Raw genomic sequence first — 25,023 nt, 5'->3', positions numbered from 1 at the left:
CCACCAGCTCTGCTGCTGCTGCTGCTAAGTCGCTTCAGTCGTGTCCAACTCTGTGCAACCCCACAGACAGCACCCCACTAGGCTCCCCCATCCCTGGGATTCTCCAGGCAAGAACACTGGAGTGGGTTGCCATTGCCTTCTCCAATGCATGAAAGTGAAAAGTGAAAGTGAAGTCGCTTAGTCACGTCTGACTCTTTGCGACCCCATGGACTGCAGCCTACCAGGCTCCTCCGTCCATAGGATTTTCCAGGCAAGAGTACTGGAGTGGGGTGCCATTGCCTTCTCCGCTCTAGGGTCAGAGAATTCTCCTGGTGAATGTTATTCATCCAGAAAGTGGACAGATGACCAAAGAAGTCAGCTCAATCACACTCAAGTAGAAGACTTACAGTTCCATGGCTGAAGGAGAGTCTTCCTCAGTTTCTGTTGTGCTGGACATGAACACGGCAACACGCAGCCATCCTGTGAACACGAAGGAAAACAGCTCTGGGATAAAGTTTACTCGGAGGAGACCAGGAGGGAGCCTGGGTCCTTGATGACATACCTGATAGAACTGTGGCTGGAGCTCACCAACTTTGTACCTTCTTTAAAACAAATTTCCTTAGAACTTTAAATTAATTTCATTTGAAGTTTTTCTTACTTGCAATGAAAAGTATCCCTCTACAAAAAGATAAACTAAGCAATAATACCAGAAAGCATAACTTAAGAGCAAAGATATACTACATATAAATGAATACAACTAGACTATTCTAATATATGAAATAAGATACTAAAATAGAATCACAAAGCAAAATCTACTACATAGTACTGTATATTAAAATAAAATCCCTAAATCAATCAACACAATATCAAAAATAAAATGATAAATAAACGTGTATCAGGCAAGTGCAAGCCAAAATAAAATAGGTCATATTCGTAATATCTGGAATTTCAAAAGCATCCAGTGAGGAAAAAAATAATATAAAAATATAAAGGTCAAGGTAAAACTCACAATGGAAATATGACAATTCTGAGTTCATAAGCAACATATTGTACAGAAAACATAGCCACATATGGTACAGGAAAAAAGTAAAAAACCAAAGAAAATAAAAGGAGAACTTGACAATAACCTGTAAGCAGAATGTTTAACTTACCTCTCTCTCAAATCATGACTAAGCATATGGACCAAAAAGGCTATAGAAAATTTAAGTATCTTTAATCCTGATATAATTCATATATAGTATAAAATATATACATTTTATATAGCCCTCCATTCTCTGAAGTGTCTAGACCTTCCACAAAAACTGACCTATATAAAGAAAACTTGACGTGGCAATAGTTTGATACCCAGGACTCCATACAAAGGGACAGCAGTTTATTCTGAGACTCATATCACAAGGGACTCCAGGAGCGTGAAAATTGTTCCCATGGGCAAGAACGCTGCTGTTTGTGGTAAGAGCAGGTACAAAGAAATAGAGAGGGGCCAGAGAGGGCATTGCTGGGCCCGCACAGAAGTCACCCCAACCTGACCAAGGATGACAGCAGCCTTCACTCTCCAGACAGTAAGGCAAGGGTAAACTGACAAAAAGTCACAAATGCTCTATGCAAGGCAAACTGCGGTAAGCGCAGAAGACTGAGGACTTTGTACACAAGTGCATTACACAAGACAAAAAAGTGAATTCTTTGTTCAAACTGGTGTGGAATTAAATAGTGGAAGTATAAGGTAGATCAGTCAGCAGAACCTGGAGAAAAATCTGGGTGACCTGAATTAAAAAAAACAAAGACTTTCTTTGTCTAAACAAGACAGTTCTTGAAGAACTATTACTTCATTTTTCTCTCATAATGCCATCTACTGCCCTCATGCTCTGCTAAACTGCTAAGTCACTTCAGTCGTGTCCGACTCTGTGCAACCCCACAGACGGCAGTCCAACAGGCTCCCCCGTCCCTGGGATTCTCCAGGCAAGAACACTGGAGGGGGTTGCCATTTCCTTCTCCAATGCATGAAAGTGAAAAGTGAAAGTGAAGTTGCTCAGTCATGTCTTACTCAGCGACCCCATGGACTGCAGCCCACCAGGCTCCTCCATCCATGGGATTTTCCAGGCAAGAGTACTGGAGTGGGGTGCCATTGCCTTCTTCACCCTCATGCTCTAGGTATATGTATACAAAGACTTCACTTTTCTCTCATAATGCCATCTACTGCCCTCATGCTCTAGGTATATGTATAAAAAGTATAATGTCACACGTTCTCTGTCCACTTATGCTCTCCTGCTGCCTCCATTTGCTACTCAAAGAAAACAGGATGTAAAGTATTTAGCACACTTCTTCCCCATAACCTGTACAATACGCCTAGAACATTTGCTGGTGGTTAAGAATGATGCTAAAGCTGAAACTCCAGTACTTTGGGCACCTCATGCAAAGAGTTGACTCATTGGAAAAGACCCTGATGCTGGGAGGGATTGGGGGCAGGAGGACAAGGGGACGACAGAGGATGAGATGGCTGGATGGCATCACTGACTCAATGGACGTGAGTTTGAGTGAACTCTGGGAGTTGGTGATGGACAGGGAGGCCTGGCGTGCTCACAGAGTCGGACACGACTGAGCAACTGAACTGAACTGAAAGAATATTCAAGATTAAAAATAAAGTAGAACTATGTTTTTTCCCTTCTACTTCTAAATAAGAAAAATGAATAAGAAAAATAATGAATAAGAAAAATAAGAATAAATAAGAAAACTGAAGAATGGACTTCGAGAACACCCCCAGAACATCTGCTGGTTGTTAAGAGTGGACCGCAAGAACTCATTAGAACCATGGCAGCAGGACTTGCTGGCTCTGGACTTCAAGGGCAAAAATTGGGTCTGAGTTCACACATATGGTTTTTAAGGGTGAAAAGATTGAACAACACACTATGGAGACTAACATGCCAGGATAAAGAGACAGTACCTCAGGCTGCGCCTTCCCATCTCTTTGCTGGTTGGAGGATTAGGATGTGAGAAGAAATATCTTCTAGTATTTAAAACAAACAAAAAGCACACTTTACAGGGAAAGAAACAGTGAGAAACAGATGCTTCAGTCAAACTGCCACTGAATGGTGATTAACTATAATTTCTTGCTCTGATGTAGAAGACTTTTTGTTTGTTTTGGAAAATGAATCTAAGATCCTTGTAAATAAAACTGTCCTGTTTATACAGCAGTATTACCAAGTTCGGTGACTTCAGTGAAATCCTAGTTCTTGTGTAACCATGGGAAAACGTGACTTGTACTGAACTTCCTAGTTAATTTCTAGGGAAGATATTGCAACAGCTATGGCTAATACGACGAAATTTTATCTAATATCTAAGATGAGCATTGTTGAATACTAAAATAGTTTCCTTCATTCTTTCTACTCTGAAAGCTAAAAGTAAAGGGACAAAGAAACGAGTAAAAAAATAATTTGCCATTTAAGTCATCCTCTGATTCCAGAAATAAAATATTTTAATTCAATTCCACTGAAAAAATAAAAGCAGTTTCTTTACTCCGACAATGAACACATTAACCACATTTTCACATACAGAAAGCTTGGGTACATTCAACTGTTTACAAAACATGTCTCCATAATACATTTACATTCATGTCAAGTACTGACATACTAACTTATATAATTGTACGTATTTGTGACTTTTGCATCTGGTACCTTTTAAAATGAACCTGTAATAAATGCTTAATTTCTAAAAGTCAGTTCATATATGATGATTTAAGGTTAGGAGAGTTTCTACGAAGAATTTTAATAGATGCATTCATACAAGAATTCAATAATTTTTCTAAACCTAAGTCTCAAACTAAAGCTTTAGCAACTTAAGTTACCTGACTAGCAATGGATGAATTCTTATCAAGATGTACTGTTTGGTTTATAGTTTAAGTCATTTGAACTGGTTTATAATTATTTGTGCATCAGGGGAAAATAAGCACCAAGGATAATAAATAGTTTTCAGATCATAGATGAAATCACAATACAATAATCTTAATGTCCCTCCAAAATCGAATAATTTGAAATAAGCATTTATTTCAAATGATCAATCTTTAAATTATCTTAGTGAGATCAACTGATATTCTAAAGATAAGAATGGAAATGGTAAAAATAGGTGCCACAAATAATATCTACTGACAGCAGAATTCAGATATTCTCCTTACACTGATGAGGTTCATTTTGGAACTCAGTTTTTCAGATCTAAAAAGAATTCTGAAAATAACTAACAATTATAAACTTGTCAACTATATCTCTTAAACAGAAACTCTAAAGATGTCTTTCTTGCCAATATATGAAACAAAAATTTTCCTTATGAACAAAAGCACCTTATGGTGAAGAAATATATAAAGAAAATATTTTCTACAAATTAATGTACAAATTTATGTGCATAAAGGTATAGTTATCCCAGATGCACATATTTTAAATAAAACAATAAAAAATTCAAAGCACAGATTGAAAAAATAACCCATATGCCAATACTCCAGTTATTAAATATTGCAGCATATATGTAATTATAACAATTGGGGGAAGAAGTTTCTACTCTAAACTGTGGTCAGTGAAATCTCTTTGGAAATATGCTTTTTAAGAAGTCTCCAGTACAGACATCAGATTTCAAGCTACAGGACTTTACAGCCAAGATGCAACCCCGTGAAAATGAAAATGTACAGACACCACCTCCCAGACTCTTCAGTAACCATCACCTCTGTGTGAGACGGGTAGGCTTTCACGTTCCTTTTCTTTACTGCGGGCACATGGCAAATATCACATTAACAACCGACCTTTATCACTGTAAGTTTTGCTACTCATAAAATGCTAATAAACATTGTTTTCAAACATTTCCAGATCATGACAAAAATTCTTTACCTGAATATATACAAAGAATTCTCTTGATTTAATCTATCTTTAAATGAACACAGAGCTGTACAAGGAGACACAAATTACTTGCTTTGATATTTTTCAGTCAAGGTTTATTACATGCCTTTTTTTTTCTACTGAACATGTGATTTTTACAAGGAGTTCCAACTTCTGCTTAGAAGATTTTATTTTTTTTTCGAAGTATTTTTTTTGTGTTCGTGCATTTCTGTTTTGCTAGTCACGCCCTTTTTCCGCGATGAGGTATTAGGAACAGCTGTATTAGAAGGTCCGCTGGGAGCTATACAAAAAAAAAAGAAAAATTACGGCTTAGATTTTCACAAGCAATCCAATTTCAAATAATAAAAAACAATCAACAAAAGATCAAATAACACAAAACTTCTTTTTCCCTACATTCTTCATGGGAAACTAATTTCTTTGTGACTCCCTGGACTGCAGACCACCAGGCTCCTCTGTCTGTGGGATTCTCTAGGCAAGAACACTGCAGTGGATTGCCATGCCCTCCTCCAGGGGATCTTCCTGACCCAGGGATTGAACTCGCATCTCTGACGTCTCCTGCACTGGCAGGTGGGTCCTTTACCACCAGCGCCACCTTGGAAGCCACAATGACTATGCTCCTGCTGCTGCTAAGTCGCTTCCGTTGTGTCCTACGACTATGCTCACAGCCTTCAAATTTATACTTCTGGCCCAGGTCTTCTCCCTTACCTCAAGATCTGTATATCCTACTAGAAACCTCTATAGAGATACTGGATAGGAAATATAAACTTAACATGTTTAAAACTGAACTCATCAATTTCCCTACCAACATCTATTTTCTTTGGTATTACCTATCTTACCACTGTCTAAAAAGCTGAAAGATTAGAAAACTAGAAACATTCTTGACTCAGGAATCATCCTTTTATATCCAAACCAACCTTAAGCCCCAGTGAGTTATCAAAAAATTATTCTAAGCCAAGTTACACTTCTGTATAGATGGGTAAGCTCCTGCAGATGAATCTTCCTGCAGATAACAAGTATAAGCTCAGAATAAAACATGAAAAAAAAAATTATCTGAAGACACTGAAGAGGGAACAAAGGCAGTGATATACTAGAAAAGAATCAATACTTGGAAGAAGGCAACAACATGGAATTAGTTTCCCTGTCCTTTAAAAGAAAAAAAAAAAGCTTTGGCTTAAGGACAGGGTCCAGTGTGCACCATGTAGAATGCCTAAAACTGCAACATAAAACTCAGTCTTTCCAGTACGAAGCACCAGAAGACAAGTACTGAGGCAACAGTTGTGGCTGGAAAGCCAGGTAGGAAATTCCAATTCTTTGTGTAAACACTGATCCAATGTACGAGTTCAGCAGAATAAGCTCCAAATAAGTCCAGTTCAGGCTAAAGCCAGTAAAATGAAATGTGAGCTGTCAGTTATGTCAGGGGGACATAGTATCACAATCTAGGTTCAGCCAAGGTTAATACTTTGCTTTAAAAAAAAACCCCAAACAACCCAACACTCTTTGTAGGAACATAAGAGGAACAACAGAGTCCAGAGTTGATCTAGAATACAATCCAAAATTATTCAATATATGAAAAACATGAAAAAAGACTTCCTTCTTGGGAATGGGTAAGTTCATAAGAGATCAATCCTGAGAACACACCTGACTAATAGACAGGAATTTTAAAGCAACTATTTTAACTACACTCAAGAACAAAGGAAAATATTCGTATAATGAATAAAAATACAGGAAATCTCTGAAGGAAAAGACTATAAAGAATCAAAACAAATGCCTAAAACTAAAGAATAAATACCTGAAATAAAAATTCACTGGATGGTTTAATAGCAGAATGCAGATGACAAGTAAAAGTGACTATCAACCAGGATTTTATTACCAAAAAAAAAAGTCCAAAGCATGCCACAGTCAAACTTCTGAGACCCAAAGACAGAGCAAAAACACTGAAAGTTGGCAGAGAAAAGAAATCCCACTGCATACATAAGAACTAGTCTTCAAATTAACAAGGACTTCTCATCAGAAACAAGGGGAATGAGAAAAAAGTAGGACAACATCCTTAAAATGCTGAAAGAAAAAACTTTAGAGATTCTCTGTCCAGCAAAACTACCTTTCAAGAATGAAGGTAAAATAAAGATTATTTTCAGATATAGTAACAAGTAAGAATCAAGATTGCCGGGAGAAATATCACTAACCTCAGATATGCAGATGACACCACCCTTATGGCATAAAGTGAAGAGGAGCTAAAAAGTCTCTTGATGAAAGTGAAAGAGGAGAGTGAAAAAGTTGGCTTAAAGCTCAACATTCAGAAAACGAAGATCATGGCATCTGGTCCCATCACTTCATGGGAAATAGATGGGGAAATAGTGTCAGACTTTATTTCTGGGGGCTCCAAAATCACTACAGATGGTGACTGCAGCCATGAAATTAAAAGACGCTTACTCCTTAGAAGGAAAGTTATGACCAACCTAGATAGCATATTCAAAAGCAGAGACATTACTTTGCCAACAAAGGTCCATCTAGTCAAGGCTATGGTTTTTCCAGTGGTCATGTGTGGATGTGAGAGTTGGAGTGAAGAAAGCTGAGTGCCGAAGAATTGATGCTTTTGAACTGTGGTGTTGGAGAAGACTCTTGAGAGTCCCTTGGACTGCAAGGAGATCCAACCAGTCCATTCTAAAGGAGATCAGCCCTGGGATTTCTTTGGAAGGAATGATGCTAAAGCTGAAACTCCAGTACTTTGGCCACCTGATGCAAAGAGTTGACTCACTGGAAAACTCTGATGTTGGGAGGCACTGGGGGCAGGAGGAAAAGGGGATGACAGAGGATGAGATGGCTGGATGGCATCACCGACTTGATGGATGTGAGTCTGAGTGAACTCCGGGAGATGGTGATGGACAGGGAGGCCTGGCGTGCTGTGAATCATGGGGTCGCAAAGAGTCAGACACGACTGACTGACTGAACTGAACTGAACAAATAAGAAATATAAGAAATAGTAAAAAGATTCAGGTAGAATCCTGGCTGAACAGAAAAACAAGAGAAGACAGTCCATAAATCAGTTTAGAAAACTGTGAGTATCAAATATATTTTAACATACGTTAGGGGAGGGGGGATAATTAACAAAAGAAAAAATACCTCAAACATATCAATAGGCTACAGTAACAGATTTCCTAGACTGTAATCATCCTACTTAGAAACAGATTTTTTACACCTACAAAGCAAGCTATTACTACTCCTCTAACTGCTATACGGAATCCACAAACTCACACACACGCCTAACCTGGTTTGCTGCTTGCTTTAGTACTCTTGATGCTAGCTGGTGGTGTTGGGAGGATCTTTGCAGGTGTATATGTATTTAAAGATACTTTTCTTCTCATTATTGGACTGGAACGTGAAGTTAAAGAGGCTGAAAAAGAAAAATCAAACAAAGTAATTCAATAATTTTCTGAGGCAAGTCTATCAAATTTAAACTAATCAGATTATGAATAATTGAGTCAGACTGTCTTCCTATTAATATAGTACCCAGATGAGATTTATTTTCATGCAAGAAAATGTTAAAGACTCTTTCTTCTTTCTAATTAAGGTGGGGAGATTGAAAAGTGTGAAAAGTACAAGTAGGTACATTTCTCAAGTATGAAGACCTCTGGAATAGGACAGGCTGCAGTAGGGGGTGCTACTGGCATGAGCTTTTGGGGGCCCAAACAAATGATGGCGGAGGTAACAAAAGGCAGATTTGTCAATTTTTAGAAGAGGGCCTGATCACAGTAAAGAGTGTGTCTCTGAAAAATCAGTGTGTGGAACAGACGTGGCAAATGTGCCTGCAGTGGTTGATAACTACGCGGAATGAATATAAAGTTCACACTGGCAGAATATCAAAGTAGTCGCTAGTGAAATAATATACAAGTGACAATGGACAGGAGTTTGAGTGAACTCCGGGATTTGGCGATGAACAGGGAGGCCTGGCGTGCTGCAGTCTATGGGGTCGCAGAGAGTCGGACACGACTGAGTGACTGAACTGAACTGATTAAAAAAAGTTGCTTAAAATATCTCATAAAGCAGCACATCATTACTTAGCTTTTTTCTGCTTACATCTTCTATTATAACTTCCAACCTCTAACTTAACCAATTAGTATTTTGAAATTGAGGGTCAGTGCCTTGGTGTAAGGCAGGAGGAATACTGGAGTGGGTTGCTATTTCCCACTCCAGGAGATCTTCCTGATGATATTGAACCTGCGTCTCTTGCATCTCCTGCATTGGCAGGCAGATTCTTTACCACTGCGCCACCTGCGAAGCCCTAACTGGCACCCTATTTTCTTTAATATTCAAAGAGAATGAACAAAGCCACACACTTTAGGAGACCTGGGTTTTAGTCTTGCTTGACCACCAACTGGTTGATTTCCTGAATGGTGTCTTTAAGTCTCTCCATTAATACAGTAAACTTCTCTAAAATGAAATCTTACATAAAGTTGATCAAAGGAAGGCCTAATAATTCAGCTTCTTTCTCTTCCTCATGAAACTTCCTAAAGCTCTTGGGAATATAGTCTGAACACCAATGAACTAAATAAAATCTAAGGTTTATCCAGTTTGATGAACTGCATTAACTGTATTTATTTTCTCATTTAGTTTTAGCTTTAAGTCACTGATTGAAGATCTTCTAAATTCAAAACAGTTTTAATGCTTACCCTAAATGGCACCCCACTCCAGTACTCTTGCCTGGAAAATCCCATGGACGGAGGAGCCTGGTAGGCTGCAGTCCATGGGGTCGCTCAGAGTCGGGCACGACTGAGCGACTTCACTTTCACTTTTCACTTTCTTGCATTGGAGAAGGAAATGGCAACCCACTCCGGTGTTCTTGCCTGGAGAATCCCAGGGACGGGGGAGCCTGGTGGGCTGCCGTCTATGGGGTCGCACAGAGTCGGACGCGACTGAAGCGACTTAGCAGCAACAGCAGCAAACACTTATTTACTAATTATAGTCTTTCTTTAATCCCTATTTTAAGATTATAAATCCCTGCCCCAAGGAAGCACGGAGTATAAAGTCAGGTAGAAGAAAAAAATGAGAATTTATTTATTCAGATTCTCTCTTGTATACCGAGGAACAGTACTGGCCTTTCTATTAGCTAACAGAGAAAGGAAAAGGAAAAATGTCCTTCAGTTTCCTCACTTTGACTGTACATCTTGCAGATTATTTCATATGGATTATTATCAATTCTCAGCATCAGACAAATTCATATGCACATTTTAAAATGGAAACCGACTTCTCCAAACCACTTCTAAAGTGAAATATTTTAAAACATTCACACCAAGATACCTCTGCAGTTGAAAGCTGACCTCTGCCACCAGACGTGAAAGAGAAAAGCAAAAATGCAGGGGGCACTATGTGGACAGAATATACTGAACAGACCTCTGTAGAATCACACGATGTGGTGGCCCAGGAAAGGGAAGAGAGTCACAGCAACACATGACGGTGGCTTTCATCCCAAGACCTCCAATTTTATTCTTTGGAAAAACACATTTACAGTATTCTTACGAAATACTACTTGGTATGTGCTTAGTCTCTCAGTCATTTCTGACTCTTTGAGACCCCATGGACAGTAGCCCACTTTTTCAGACATATGACTAAGACTAGTAAGACTCTTAACTCTGAGCAGAGCATTCTCTCCCAAAACGAATGCTTCCTAAACTGGAATTCCAGTGTGTCAAAGTATCCTACAGTGTTGAAAATGACAACAGCCAGCTGACTTCTTATACTTAAAAAGGAAGCCTTGAACATTTCCCAAACTGAAGTCCCTGAGAATAATTTTATACAATATTTAAATGTGTTACCAAAATGTTTTCTCAACAAATAAGTTTTGGAAAATGTGGGTATGGAGTTTTCCTTATAATAAAGTTTCCAAAACTGGCTTAGCCACAAATCCCTTTACTTTACACAAAGGAATTAACCTCTTCAGAATATTTCCTACAGAACACAATTTGAAAAACTGTTGCCCTAATTTGCTCTGAGTTAAGAGCTCTGAGTCAAAAGTATTGAATGGATGAACACGTGGGCATTAATGCAGACTAATATCCCGTCTTTTAAAAAAAGCTTATTATATACAATGACAGTAGAAAATAAGACTATGATTTTGTATTATATATTGCTGATTTCTACTTCTGGGTCTTAGATTTCTTCCTCCTTTTGGTAAGAGAAAAAATTTGGGGAAAGAGTCAAGACAAGTGGTACACTGCACATTATACCAAAGAATTTCAAACAATGTTCTTGTATACCCCTTTCTCCCCTAAAATTCTACTTACTATCACTACTTGAATTTATATTTTCATAATTATTTCATATTCAGATAAAATCTACTGTCTAAAAATCAAATAATAATAATAATTTTCCTACAAGTTTCAGGGGTCTTCCGTGGAACTTCACTTGATGGAGAAGCAATGGAAGCAAGAAATTCATCCACCTGCTTTAAGGACAGGGCATTATGAAGAGTTTCTAGAGGACAAATAGATGGCACCATCGAATACAATTCAAAACCTGAGGGGAAAAAACAAAAACAAAACCAAAACCAATAGTTGGATATCTTAAAATTCATTAATTAAAAAAGAAGATCATTGCTTAGGACTGGACAGTTTAGGTCTTTTCAATCTGCCACATGCAAACACACAAGATCTCTGAAGTCATGACACCAGATGCTATGCGGTATGGGGCCGGAACAAGATGTAACAAAGACTTCATTTTAAATATAATCACAAGGTACAGCATGCACACGATTTCATTCTGTATTTGGAAAATCTAAGAGTAATACTTTAAAAACCTGGGGTAATAATAAAAAACAAACAACAAAAAATACAGTGTTTTCACGGTTTTTACTTTTTAAAATCAGGTCTATTTGATAGATGAATAAGCTGATGCCATAATGTGTCCCTGATGCTGGAATGCTAAAGGTAACTTCTTGGTAAAAAACAATTAAGTAATTGCTTATGAAGAGTGATTTTAAATACTTTTCTAGTCATACCAAGGCCAACAATACCTCTAGTGTGACCCCAAAACAACATCCATTCATTTACGCTGAAATTAAAATTTCAAAACATATTTCACCTACCTTGATTGAATTAACACAATTAATTCTATTGTTGGAAACTGCTAGCTGAGTGAAGTCAGGCCAAGTAAAAAGCCATACAAAATACAAATATTTCTGCATTCAACAATGGCACACATACAAAAATTTCATGAAACAAACCATGCAGGTATGTATCAATACCATCCATGAAAGGAAAGCACTTAAATATACAGCTTCTTTAACAAATAGGACATAGGTTATTTACTTTTTAATAAATATTGCGTATTTACATTTTATCCAACTGAATGGCTTTTAAAATTATTTTTAGATACAATTAAAATACCAAGTCTTTCTGCATCTAATTTGTCAAGAATTTAAACTAATTCTCCTCCAAAAAGAAATACTTTTAATATTTAGTTTCTATATAAAGTCTAATATTTTTAACTTAAAAATTAATTAAACTTAAGTTGATTGGAAAACTTTCTGCGTCAATAGACATGTGCTCATTTTAACACTGACTTATACTTAATTTTGGGAGAAAATACTGACCTAAGAATTGTCTAATTCTTAGTTGGAATAGGGAAACTCTAGTTAAAAGAGAATCTAATTTTTCAATGAAAACAACCAAAGGATTTACAAAACTGCTATGTTTGATTTCCAGGGGTAAACCAAAGCATGACAGAACATTACATATACTTAAAACAAAACTATAATACCATAATAGCAGCTAAAGCACCTAAGTTAAGCACTAAAGAAATTAGGCTTGCACAAGTACTACTTTTTTTTTTTTAAATTACAAGATTCATGCAAAAAGGCGCAAACCCTTTCCTTGCATTAAACACTGTGCCTTTTTAAAAAATCCTTTCCTCAGAATGTTTATTAGTTTTTTGTAGAACTATTTTCCTGCATTTGCTTGTTAAATTTTGTAACAGGCAAATGACAATATAATCGAGTCCCTTTGGACTATATCTTTTTCCATCTATCTATAGTGAACTTTTTCTTTAATGCACAATGAAAGGGTTAGCGCAGCAATTTAAAAAGCCACCTTGCTGTCATGTTTAGAAACTATAGAAACATACCACTGGAGCCTAGAAACTCCACAGAGGCAACGGACCAGCACCTATAGAGGTGTCGGTGTTCTGCACAGAGGCCCAGAAAATAAGGTAAAGCACTGTCAGAAGATACTTGTCTCACCATGTTCCTTGGACTAAAGATGAAGGCGAGGGGTTAAGTCCATGATATGTGTTAAGATGGAAAAAACACGAAAGTTAAGGAAAATAAAAAGTAAAAGAAAGAGTCAAATGACAATTCATAGGACAGGTAAGACAACACAGCAAAAAAAAAAAAAAAATTGAAAACCCAAGAGAAATATTTCTAGAGTTGAAAGGGATGCATTTTATAAGCATCAAGTCACAATGTGTGGGAAAATCCATATTTAAAAAAAAAAAAAGCCTAAATTAAAAGAATATAAAATTATTTTCTGTTAAACTTAACAAAGGCTTTTTTTTTTTAAAGCTTCAATAAGCAAATATTTCTCCTATATAAAACTTGCAATACTGGCACAATAACACATAAGCACTCTGCACAAAAACTACAGTCAGTCTTAAACCTTCAATGTCTCTTCTTCAGAATTTTGTGATTTTTGGTTTTTCTTGTGACTTCAGTTTTCTTCTAAGAAGTTCTTACATATGTTGGTTCTTTAGAAGCTGTAGCTGTATCAAATAAGGATCTTTTTCTTCAAAAAGATGCATATAAACAGATACAATGGAGGAAAAGAACATTTAGCTTTAAGGCTAAATTTTCACTTGTTGAGAATTGGATCTTGATACTCCACCTTCAAGAAGTATTAGAGCCGTTACTTAGGTGTCCTCTTAAAAAGATTCAGAAAGAGGGAAATGACAACAAGCTTGTGTTCAATCCTTGAGCTTCATAAAAGTTTTTGAAAAACCTGACTTGAATTTTTGAAAGACTTACTTACAATTAAAAAGAAAAAAAAAAGTTGCAGGGATTAAAAACAACTTCACTCATAATAAAAGTGAAAAAATGTAGGCTTTCTTTGAAATTCTTTGATTCTGAGTTATTTTTAAATGATTAGTAAATATTCCCTTGTCCCACAAGAAAAAAACTCTATGTAAGAAAGCTGTAATAGTGCAAAATTCAGTGTGTAAGTAATGGCCACACAATTTTCCTCTTCAGGCTCAAATACTGAATTTAATTGAACTGGTTGTCTAGATTTTTAGCCTAATCTTCCTGTGAGTAGCCCTCGAAATTCTAACAAAAAGCAAGGTACCTTTCCCAAAACTGTTTGCTTGACAGAGGCAAACCACACTGCCATAGGAGGACTAAGTGAATGCTGAAAAATGTTTTCAGCGTGCTCCAGACAAAGCTGGGGTTTGTTTAGACAATCAGGGATCAATAATGTTACACAGTGAAACCTGCATCCCCTGGTTCCCAAGAACTTTTCAAGGACACATCTCATTTGGCTATTTGACAGGTATGATCCTGTATTTTAGATAAATAGCTCAATGAAACAATCATGTGATCAGAAGAGAAATTCAGAAGATCATTAAATTATTAAGAATTAAAAAGAAAATAAATACTATTTATTGTTACATTTTTAAAATTATGTAGATTGATCACTTGAGAAATCAGAAGGAAATTTTAGATGCTAATTAAGTATTAAAACTCATCATTGTGGTCATTTAAAAGTTTGATGAGTAGTGCTAAATTATTGCATAAATTACAGCTGAAAAAGGGAGTTAGACAGTATCAATATTTGGGGTGAACAATAAGTTAGAATTGTATGCCAATTGAAATTAAGGATTGAGCAATGTATGATACTGTATATCCCACATGTTAGAATCAAAGAAAAATAAAAAAGGATGAAGCAGGGGATTATCTTTTAAAATAAAAGCAAAACGTACCATTGGTTGGGTGTCGAGCAAATGAGATAGAAAACCTTTTAACAGCAGAACCGCGTGTGGCGTCTGAGAAAGAGAAAAACAGGTACCTGAAATTCGTAACAGCTACCAAAAGAAGGACACTTAAAAAAAGAGGAGGAAAAACAAATATATAAGGAGGTTAGAATTAGGTGACATGCAGAAGGGACAATGAGAGAGGGAAATAAGCCAAATACTGGTTAAAAGAAGTAAAATGGCTTGATGATAGAGGCAAAGTGTTCAATAAAATATACAAAAGAAAGAAAAGCAGGATGAGCTGGCAATTCTGGTAAATCCATGTTTTACTAACTAAAATAAACTTGTGGATACATGAGAAAAAGTTTTAGAAAAGCTAATTTCAAAAGGGCTATTAAGTACTCCTATTAACAAAAGGGGCACGCTTTGATGAGCCTCAAGAGACTTTCTGAAAAAACGCAAGGTGCATTAACAACAGTGAGAAGATTTCCTTCACCTAGGGATCCTAAAATATTCTCATCTTATGTTTATTCTTACAAAAATAATGCCAATATGTTTTCTTATAAACATCCCATTCACTTTATTTATTTAGAAGTAAAATAAGGGTTAAGAATAAAAAAAATGCTTAAAAGATGAAATAAATTTATTCTTTATAAAATGGCTTATTAACTATTTAAAAGAATATACATGATATAGTTCTAAATTTCATATTTCAATGAAATACTCATTGAACAAGTACGGTAAGTCTAACTATAATTAACTGCTTGATGAAACATGGACCTAAGTAGTGGATAACAGAGCACACTGATAGTCACTTAGGCAAAGGGTGATGGGATTCCATGTGCATCCGTCAGTGGCCTTAGGCTTGCCTTTGAGAAGTATATGCTCATGGGTGTGTGCATGGGTGCAGGTATGATTCTGTGTGTGCATGTGTGCACATACCATCTATGCAGCCAGAAGAGGTCAGCTTTTTACGATGAGTACGAGCATAATCCTGTAGGTTAGGTGCGCTTGAAGAACCCCCGAGCACCGAGGTGCTAAACAGGCTCGCACAGTGAGACCCTGATGGGAGTTAGAGAAAATACATACAGCAACGGGTGTTCTTCTGTTCACATTGGGAATTCATGCAGCATGCAACATGGCTCTTACCACACATATCTGGCAGTGCCCTCAACAGGCTCACAATTCACTTATTATGTCAACTTAATACAGTCACCACCACCATTTATCATATGTACAGATGGAGGCATTTACACTGGAGAAAATGTTCTTTGAGGAAAATAATATACCCACACAATAATTAGACATATACATATTAAAAGTATTAAAAAACACTATCATAAAAATTAATTTAGGATGATAAGGAATTTTGTCAATCAATTTGTATGAGCAGGCAACATTAAAAAACCTCTCCTAGCACAAATTAAATCATATTAAATCAATATTTTTGAATGTATATCTGTGAATGAAGAAGCTTTCCTGATGCCCCTGAATGTGAGTTATCAATATCTGTTATGAAATAAAGCAAATCAAAGTTTACTTATTTGCAAGAAGACCAGGTGAAACATTTCCTTTCACAATGTGGTCATTCGGCCTAAATCACTCTAAATTTCTAATACTTAAATAACTTAAGATCTTAATTAATAAGAAGCCCAATTTGATGCTTAACTTGTAGTAAAAGTCTTTACAACCAAGGAAAGCTTTTACCATTAGGTAAGGATTAAGTAAATTTTTATCATATACATTACAATATGTAAAGAAAGGAGTAATGTGTGTGTGTGTGTGTGTGTGTGTGTATCTGGCAAAATACTGTGGGGATATCAAAAGGTATCGCTGTAACATATGTATAATTAAAGAAAGATTTTTTCAAGTATGTAGGTATCAAGGGACCATTCATATACTTAGAATAGAAATAATAGTACATACATAGTTAAAACATGAAATTTGTTGTTATTAAACTGATTTAGACAATTATTTACAGAAAATGTCATTATCCGATGTAGTTTTAAAGTCAATAATGATTTTAAAACCAAAATAAATTTAGAAAGGTTTTCTTCAACATTGCTTTGCTTGAGTGTTAGCTAAGAACCAATTATGTTCTATAGGTCAATAAAAAAATCAACACTGCCACTAAACATTAGTTTTGCTTTGGCTTTCCTTAAGAGATGACCAAAAAGATCACTAGTATACCTAGACAGGTAAATAACTAGGTAAATTAATTTTAAGTGAAATATTCTCCACTTGAAAAATTTTTTAACCAGAAAAGTAGTTCTTTTTGTATGCAGTAGCCTATTTTCAACTTTATCAACTGGGAAAAATGAAGTTTCCGTCCTAAATTAAAACATGCTGGGATTTTAACTTATAGAATACAAGATTAAAAATGAGCACTGGCAATTAAACTGAGCAGTTTATGTTATGGGCATTCAAAAGCATTATAAAACAAAATTAATGTCATTTCTTGTTCATTTCATCAAAACTTTACTGTGTATTTCCAGCTTTACAACTCAACATTTCTGAATTAGTGCATGTTAAATAAAAACTAAAGCATAGCATTTGGTCATGCTTTCACCTCTGAAGAGTTTTACATGTGTGCAAAATATTGAGTTTAAGGTTTGGAATACAATTTCCTTCAGACCACATACCTACAGTAGGGTTCTGCTTCTGTTCTACAAGAGTTCTTGGTGTTCGCAAGTAGTTAGCATTTTCAGATACAACCTGCACAAGGAAAGCAAAATAAATGAAGTAAAACAGTAAAATAAACTAAAAAGTCCATATTTCATTTGCAGCCTGTTTCAGACAGACAAAGGTTAATAAGCTGTATGATAAATATTAGTAGAAATACACAAGATATGAAAGATCATGCAAGATCCCCTTGTGAAGGGAGTCCATTTCATATGAGGTCCTTGCAATGAAGTGGTGCGAAGCAGGCATTCAGAATAAATATCACGTATGAAACAAGACAGATGAAAAGAAACAATTATTATAGACTGATATAATTTCACTCTCTCTTAAAAGAAGCCAAATGCCCACTCTTAAACAGCTCCTGTATTTGAAGGGGGAAAAAACAATCACAAACAAAAGAAAAGACAGACAGAGACTGTTGAGATCACCATACAATTACTGATCCATGCACAGGCTTTATCAGAGTAACCTTTGAATATTCACAGCCTTAATGGATACCATAATCCCTTTTCCTATAATCAATGCATTGTATTTCCAAAAGGAAATTGCTGAAGTTCTTGGAAAAGTCATGTGTAACAGCAGACCTTCCATTGTGAAAAACCCCCAAAACCCACAGTATTTTAAGTTTCCAAACGTCACCACAAAAAGTCCTTCTGAAGTCATTTATTTTGACTCCTTTTGTTGGGGCATATTGTTGATGGGCACATATACATTGTCCCCTTTTATCTTAAAGAAAGCATTAAGATATTATACAGCTAAAAAAAAAAACCATATTGTACATAATTAAGATAATACTTTCAGATAATACAAAGTGAGGGAGAGAATCACCAGTATTCGATGTATCCTGCTAATTAACACAGGGCCACATAAATCTGGATATTTAAAAAAAAATTTTTAGGTTCTCAGCAAATTCCAAATGGAATCTATTTTTTAATTATGGAGGAAAACGTTATTAAATTTCCTTACTATAAAATTATATAACTTTATTTCTGAATATTTTAAAGGACAATTAAATTAAAAAAATTTTCTTTCCTTTTAAAAAAATTTTATTAACAAGCTAAAGTTCCAGGAATGTAAATTTTATTGACTAATTTTAAAATCCTGGATATTTAACCCCCTCCAGTAAAAATGCTAAACATAAGCAATTTAAGTGGTTTCTTTCCCTCAAAATATTGTCAGACATCACAAGTGTTTTAAAATGAATTCAAAATTAAAAAACGGAAGGATTTACTCTGATGTAAAATATAAGGGATTAGATGTCCTCCAAGACAGCTGTTTGTTGCTCTGAATGCGGGGAGGAAAAATGTTTAATGAAGTAAAGTTTAAAAACCTGTTGCCATGAGCCAAAAATACTGGATGTGAAAGCCAATGATTTGGGGGAGACAGGGGAAGAAGTGATTTGTTCCCCTGATCTGCGTCTTCGACGCCCAGTGCCCACACCACTGGTGTAATGCAGCCAGGTACCAGTACCCTCTGGGCTAGACACACTCAGGGGGCTCTCTTCCTAGAAGTGAGAAAAGGGGCAAAAAAAAAAAAAAAAGCAGAGCATGCAAAGTTAGATACAACAGAGCCAAATGATCAGAAAGAAAAAAAAATACAGTTTGTTTGTGCTTATCAATTTTTTAAAAAAACTATTAAACAGTAATTTGGGAGCCAAATATTTTAGTATTTGAGAAATTGATAGGACTCACTTATAAATCTAATTGTGAGTAATAACAATTATGAGAATTACTTTCTTATCTTAAAATGCAAAATATTTATACTGCTTAATAGTTGTCCCTTCTCTCTTAGAACTGGAAAGATTTTAACAATTTTTTATCTTGGCAATGTTAAAAATTTGAATGTATTCTGCTTAATTTTAGATATTTAAGAGGTTTTATGCTATACTGGGTAAACTTTTCAACCCAAAGCACTAAAGAATCCTTCAAAGGGTTAAAGAGATTTCAGTGTATATAATGTATAAAGGAAAATTTGTTTGCCAGACAAAAAAATTAGAGATCATGAGATGGAGGATTCAAATCGCACTCGTCTACACTTATATGCTATCTATTTATTTACGCCTTCCAAAGATTATTTGTAGAGTTCAGTAGACAAAACATGCAGCAAACATTCTCATATTATATGTTTGCATGTTCAGATTTCAGACAGTGAGGACACAGTAAAATCTACTTGCACAAAATGAAGAGAATAGTCTTTTTCTCTGTGTGTCTTTGGGAAGTACAAACTTCTGATATCCATGGAGATGATGGACACTGGAAAAAGTCTTCAAGGTTTTACTTGAATAATTTCCCTTATGGAAGTAAAAGTTTAGCATGGCATAGAAATAATCTCTTGAAAGCAACTATTTAAATATTTATGAGAAAAAAGTTTAGCAACGTGTTCTGTGTTTTAAGAGTTAACAAAGGGCAATGATTTTGTTGACGATTTCACAAATATAGTTCTGTTGGAAAATGTAGTCAAAGAATACATTTACTGTATCAATGTTACAGAATTTTTTCGGAGTGTAGAAAAAGGTTTAATGGTGAAATTATAAACAACCTGATAAATTACAGATTGCTTTGTTCAAAATCATCAAAATCACTGCCCTCACACAAATGATATTTTAGGTTATATTAATAAATGCCATTTCCCAATTTTCTAAAATTAACCCCAGGTTTCTCATTCTTAAATTAAGCTATAATAGAACAAATAACCTCAAATTCTACAATTGTTAATCATCCCCTTTTATAATTAACTTAAAATATCCCATTCACGGGAAACCCTAACTAGTATACACTTTCCATTATAAAACAATGTATTTTATTTAGATGCTTTTCCTATGCATAATTGTTGAACTGGGAGAATCAAAAGAACATATACTTGTATAATTTGGGGCGAGAGAAATGAGCATAATTCTTTTTTTTGGTGTATATGTTCTTACTTACCAACTGTTAGATAGTATACCTAACTTAAGATTTGGTGTGTTTGATCATCAAAAAATATTTTAGCTTAAAAGTTGATGGTGCCTCCTATCTTTATACTTTTGCTTGAGAATTTAGAAAACATAAGCACTGATTTCAGATCAGTGCTGAATCATCCTATAGAAAATATAAATCACCCAAAATGAAGGTATTTAAAGAATAAAAATGTATATAGATATTAAAGATTTACTTAACAAACTTCATTCCAACTGCTCAACTTTCCTTTTAAATGTTATTTTAGTAGCTATTTAAATGTTATTTTGTTATTGAGCATATGAATTAGCCCAAGTTATTTAATTATAGATCTAAATACAAAGGTAAAGTTTTCAACTACAGCATCCAATTTTCAAATTCCTATTCTGACTTTTACAATCAGGTTACGATTTAGAATGTCATATCTTAACCTACAGTGTTACTGGAATCAGCTGCTGCTGAAGTGTCTCTGGAAATTCCTCACTACTTTTAACCAAAAATTATTCCTGATTCATTAAATCAGATTTTTTTAAAAAGTTCTTTACTAGACTAACCTAAAGAGACAAGGAAAAATATGGATCAGTTTGTAAAAAGGCCTTATTTTACTACTTATATTGAACTTTGTTATGAAATCTATAAAACTCCAAATTCTAAAAAAGTGATCTTTGTATTTTCTGCCTCTAATTTTAAAAAATTTATTTGAAAAATTGATAAAGTTGACAGTTAAAAATCTGGTAGGTTCCCAAGCTTAATAATTAAAGCTGTATTTTCTTTTCTGTTTTATTAAAATATAGTTAGTTTACTTCATTAAAAAAACATGCTCTGACAAATATACTTACTTCATTTGTAGCCATCTTCCTAGATCTTGGAAGTGGAGACTTTCTGTGTATATGAATTGGCTCTGATACCATAGGCTTAAACAATATCACAGCTCGATCAACCTCATCTTTTTTGGAAGTATGTGGTTCATCATCACTATCAATTTTAAAAGCTCTCCTGCCTTCATTCTATGCAGAAAGAATATAACATAAAAAAATTCAGATAAAACAAATCACTCTTTTTAGATGAACAAATTAAACCACCAATTGGTATGGTCACTTGAAGTATATATACACACACACACACACACACGTTTATTTATTCAAATGGATTGATATATGAATTCTTATGAAAATCTAGAATTATTCTGGGTATTGTAAGACAGATGACAGAGTTCCTAACTTCAAGAAATACATATACTCTCTGGATAAATGAAATAATAAAATAACAATTAAAAAACAATAAAAAAACAATTTGAACCAAGGGTAAAAGATAAAGTACACTGATTTGGAGACTGACAGTATAGAACAGTCACACTGGAGGAAGGTAAATACCTATGTCACTCTATACATAAAATAAATTTCAAATGGATAAAACAGACGTAGTTAAAAAAACTGCACAAGTACTAAGTTAAAATGTAGGAAAATCATTATAATTTTGGGATGGTGGTCTTTCTAAGCAAGATATAAACCCCAGAATACATTAAGAAAAATGCTGTCAAATTTGGGACATGAAAGAAACTTGCAGAGTAAAAAAAATAAATAAATAAATAAAAAGCCATATAAAACAAAATGCTTAATAAAATTTCATCCAATGCCCAAATAAATAAGCCATATTCATAAATAAATGACAGTTAAAAAAAAAAACAGAGGTCAGTTTTGTTACCAGTAATGTCATCAACTCAAGCACAAACTGAAACAATATCTGGTTATAGAAAATTCAAATTCTATTCCAAATATTTCTAACAAATGTGATGACTGCACAATCAAAATAATAACCATTTGATGACACACTCAATATTTACTGAGTACTACCATGTGTCAAGACTCAGATGAATAAGATACTGTCCCCAAAATATAAGAGTCTCACAGTATAGTACAGAAAACAGGTAAGTTTAAAAAGATTATATTAAATATTCATCTAAATAGAATGGATAAATTGGGGCATGGTCATACAGTGAAACATATATTTTAAAGCAGTAAGAATGGGCAAACTAAAACCAATTACATCAGTGAACCTCACAAATAAACGCTGGCTAAAAGAAGCCAAAGTATGTAAAAACCTTCATTAAACTAAGGGGTATAAAAAATAAACTTCAACCCAGGTAAGGGATATCTAAAAAACTAGAAAAAATCATCACAGTTAATAATAAATCACTGAAAGAGAAGAATGCCTATTATCACGAAATCTACTCAACATTTTACTGGACATCTGTCATCATTCAGAGATATGATCATATACATAGAAAATTAAAATGACTGGATAAATTATCAGAATGAATAAACAGCATACAGGAAGGTTGCCAGTTATAAAATCTTTATACAAAAATTGAGTTAAAATTCAATTGAAAATAGCAAACAAAATAAAATTTAAATGAGTCATTTATGACAACATTAAAAAAGAATTTAGGAGTTAACCTGACAAATAAAAGATATTAAAACAATCTTAATTTTATCAAAAAGATATAAAGAATAGCCAACTAAATTCAGAGATATATATATACCAAGTCCTAGGACTAGAAGATTCAATTCTGAAGAAGTGTTATGTCCAGAGAAAACTAGAAGAAGTGTTATGTCTCTCAACATGACCTGCAGAGGTCATCTAATTTCAGTAAAAATTCCCAAATACTTTCTGCTTTAGTCTGAGAACGAACAAGAATGCTTGCTATCAATACTTCTACTCAGCACTCTACTGGTCCTAGCCAGTAGCACTTCACAAAAAACATACTCAAGTGGCCAATGAATATAAGAAAAAGTACTAGTCCTTACTGGTTGTAAGGATAATGTAAATTTAAGCCACAATCCCCCAAACAACTCATTAAAAACACTAATCATACCAAGTGCTGATAAAGACATGGCAGTAGCTTTGGAAAGTTATTTGACTGTATTTTTAAAAACTGAACATATGCATACCCTATAACCCAGCAATTTTATATCCAAAAGAAATGCATACATATGCTCAGAAAAAGACCTGAAAAAGAATGTTCATAAAAGCATCCATCTTCAAACCCTGAACTGCAAACAAACCAAATGATCATCACAGTGAAATGGATTAACAAACTGCACCATATTTACTTAATGTAATAACCACATGGCAACAGAAATGAAGAACAGATGAATTTCAAACACATAATGAAAGAAGCCAAATCTACTTCCCATCCTTAAAAAAGCACATATTTTGTGAGTTCACTTTATATAAAGTCCAAAAGTAGACAAAATTAATCTATGTGCCAGAAGTCAAGATAGTAGTTATCTCTGGGGAGAAAGCAGGGAGGTTATGATATTGAAGGACACAATTATTTCTTCTCAAATGATATTATTCTATGACCTGGCTAGTTGTTTTACAACTGTGTTTATTTTGTGATGTACCATTAAACTATACGCTTATGATTTAGGAATGGTTACCAATATGTATCATAGCTTAGTAAAAAAAAGTTTAAAGCCGAATACATATTTAACTTTGTAAGGTTATAAGAATTAAAATGCGGTAATTAACTCCAAGTGTTTAGTAAAGCATGGACTGTCCTCAAGTAAAACAACAGCCAAAAACAGAAACTACAGTTATCCATCTAAATAATGATCTTAAAAATCCCCCCAAAAAAATCTAGAAAAAGGATAAAATATAAAATTCTCATATGCTTAAAAATGTGTATCCATCCAAACCATACCTCAAGAAGTTTAAACCATGCTATTTAGTAGCTGAGATAAGAATTACAGTATGTAACAGAAAATTCTTAAAGAAGTCACATTTAAATTTAGGACTGTAGTAACTATGGAGTGACAATTTCATCTTTGTTACCTCCCTTGAAGCTGGTCTATATCCATAGCCAGAGGGTAAGTTTTTGTCTTCTTCACATCCTTTGGCTCCTGGACTAAAATGTAACTCAACATGAAAGCGTTCTTCAGAGGAAAGATCCTAAAAAAATATTATAGAACATCTTCAAAATGAGAAACTTTAAATTATTGATTTACCTCTGGTAACACATGCAAGAATAAACAGAAGAATTGTACAAAAAAGCTCTTAATGTCCCAGATAACCACGATGGTGTGGTCTTTCACCTAGAGTCAGACATCCCAGAGCGTGAAGTCAAGAGGGCCTTAGGAAGCATCACTATGAACAAAGCTAGTGGAGGTGATGGAATTCCATCTGAGCTATCTCAAATCCTAAAGGATGATGCTGTTAAAGTGTTGCACTCATTATGCCAGCAAATTTGGAAAACTCAGCAGTGCCCACACACAACTGGAAAAGGTCAGTTTTCATTCCAATCCCAAAGAAAGACAATGCCAAAGAATGCTCAAACTACCACACAACTGCACTCATTTCACATGTGAGCAAGATAATGCTCAAAATCCTTCAAGCTAGGCTTCAGCAGTATGTGAACTGAGAACTTGCAGATGTACAAGCAGGATTTAAAAAAGGCCAAAGAGATCAAATTGCCAACATACACTGGATCATAGGGAATTAAAAAAAACAGCTAATCCTGATTCATTGACTACGCTAAAGCCTTTGATTGTGTGGATCACAACAAACTGTGGAAAATTCTGAAAGAGATGGGAATACCAGAC

At 34.8% G+C, this 25,023-nt stretch overlaps 1 protein-coding gene and 1 long non-coding RNA gene across 7 annotated transcripts in view; both read right to left on the bottom strand.

The window, feature by feature from the left end:
- The window catches only part of LOC104982558, an 8,607-nt gene extending 6,700 nt beyond the window's left edge, over positions 1 to 1,907 (bottom strand). The window contains exons 1-2 of the long non-coding RNA XR_824530.1: positions 542 to 1,907; positions 387 to 459 (exon numbers count right to left, since the gene is read on the bottom strand). This is a non-coding gene — a long non-coding RNA (uncharacterized LOC104982558). The remainder of the gene's footprint in view (positions 1 to 386; positions 460 to 541) is intronic.
- A 1,509-nt stretch (positions 1,908 to 3,416) lies between these two features.
- The window catches only part of PPIP5K2 (diphosphoinositol pentakisphosphate kinase 2), a 105,827-nt gene continuing 84,220 nt past the window's right edge, over positions 3,417 to 25,023 (bottom strand). For 2 of the 6 annotated variants that reach the window (XM_010831976.1, XM_010831975.1), the window contains 9 exons: positions 24,257 to 24,373; positions 21,259 to 21,426; positions 18,817 to 18,990; positions 17,447 to 17,519; positions 15,747 to 15,866; positions 14,814 to 14,876; positions 11,223 to 11,363; positions 8,119 to 8,244; positions 3,417 to 5,133 (listed from right to left, as the gene is read on the bottom strand). In XM_010831976.1, the coding sequence (XP_010830278.1) occupies positions 5,021 to 5,133; positions 8,119 to 8,244; positions 11,223 to 11,363; positions 14,814 to 14,876; positions 15,747 to 15,866; positions 17,447 to 17,519; positions 18,817 to 18,990; positions 21,259 to 21,426; positions 24,257 to 24,373 (1,095 nt within the window). In that variant the 3' untranslated portion in view covers positions 3,417 to 5,020. The remainder of the gene's footprint in view (positions 5,134 to 8,118; positions 8,245 to 11,222; positions 11,364 to 14,813; positions 14,877 to 15,746; positions 15,867 to 17,446; positions 17,520 to 18,816; positions 18,991 to 21,258; positions 21,427 to 24,256; positions 24,374 to 25,023) is intronic. The other 4 variants (XM_010831978.1, XM_010831979.1, XM_010831980.1 and 1 more) reach the window with 4 other exon arrangements.

The sequence above is a fragment of the Bison bison genome, unplaced genomic scaffold, assembly GCF_000754665.1.
Source record: "Bison bison bison isolate TAMUID 2011002044 unplaced genomic scaffold, Bison_UMD1.0 scf7180017864533, whole genome shotgun sequence".
Taxonomy (NCBI): domain Eukaryota; kingdom Metazoa; phylum Chordata; class Mammalia; order Artiodactyla; family Bovidae; genus Bison; species Bison bison.
The sequence above is the reverse complement of the archived record's forward strand: the minus strand, read 5'-3'. Positions and strand labels throughout refer to the sequence as shown.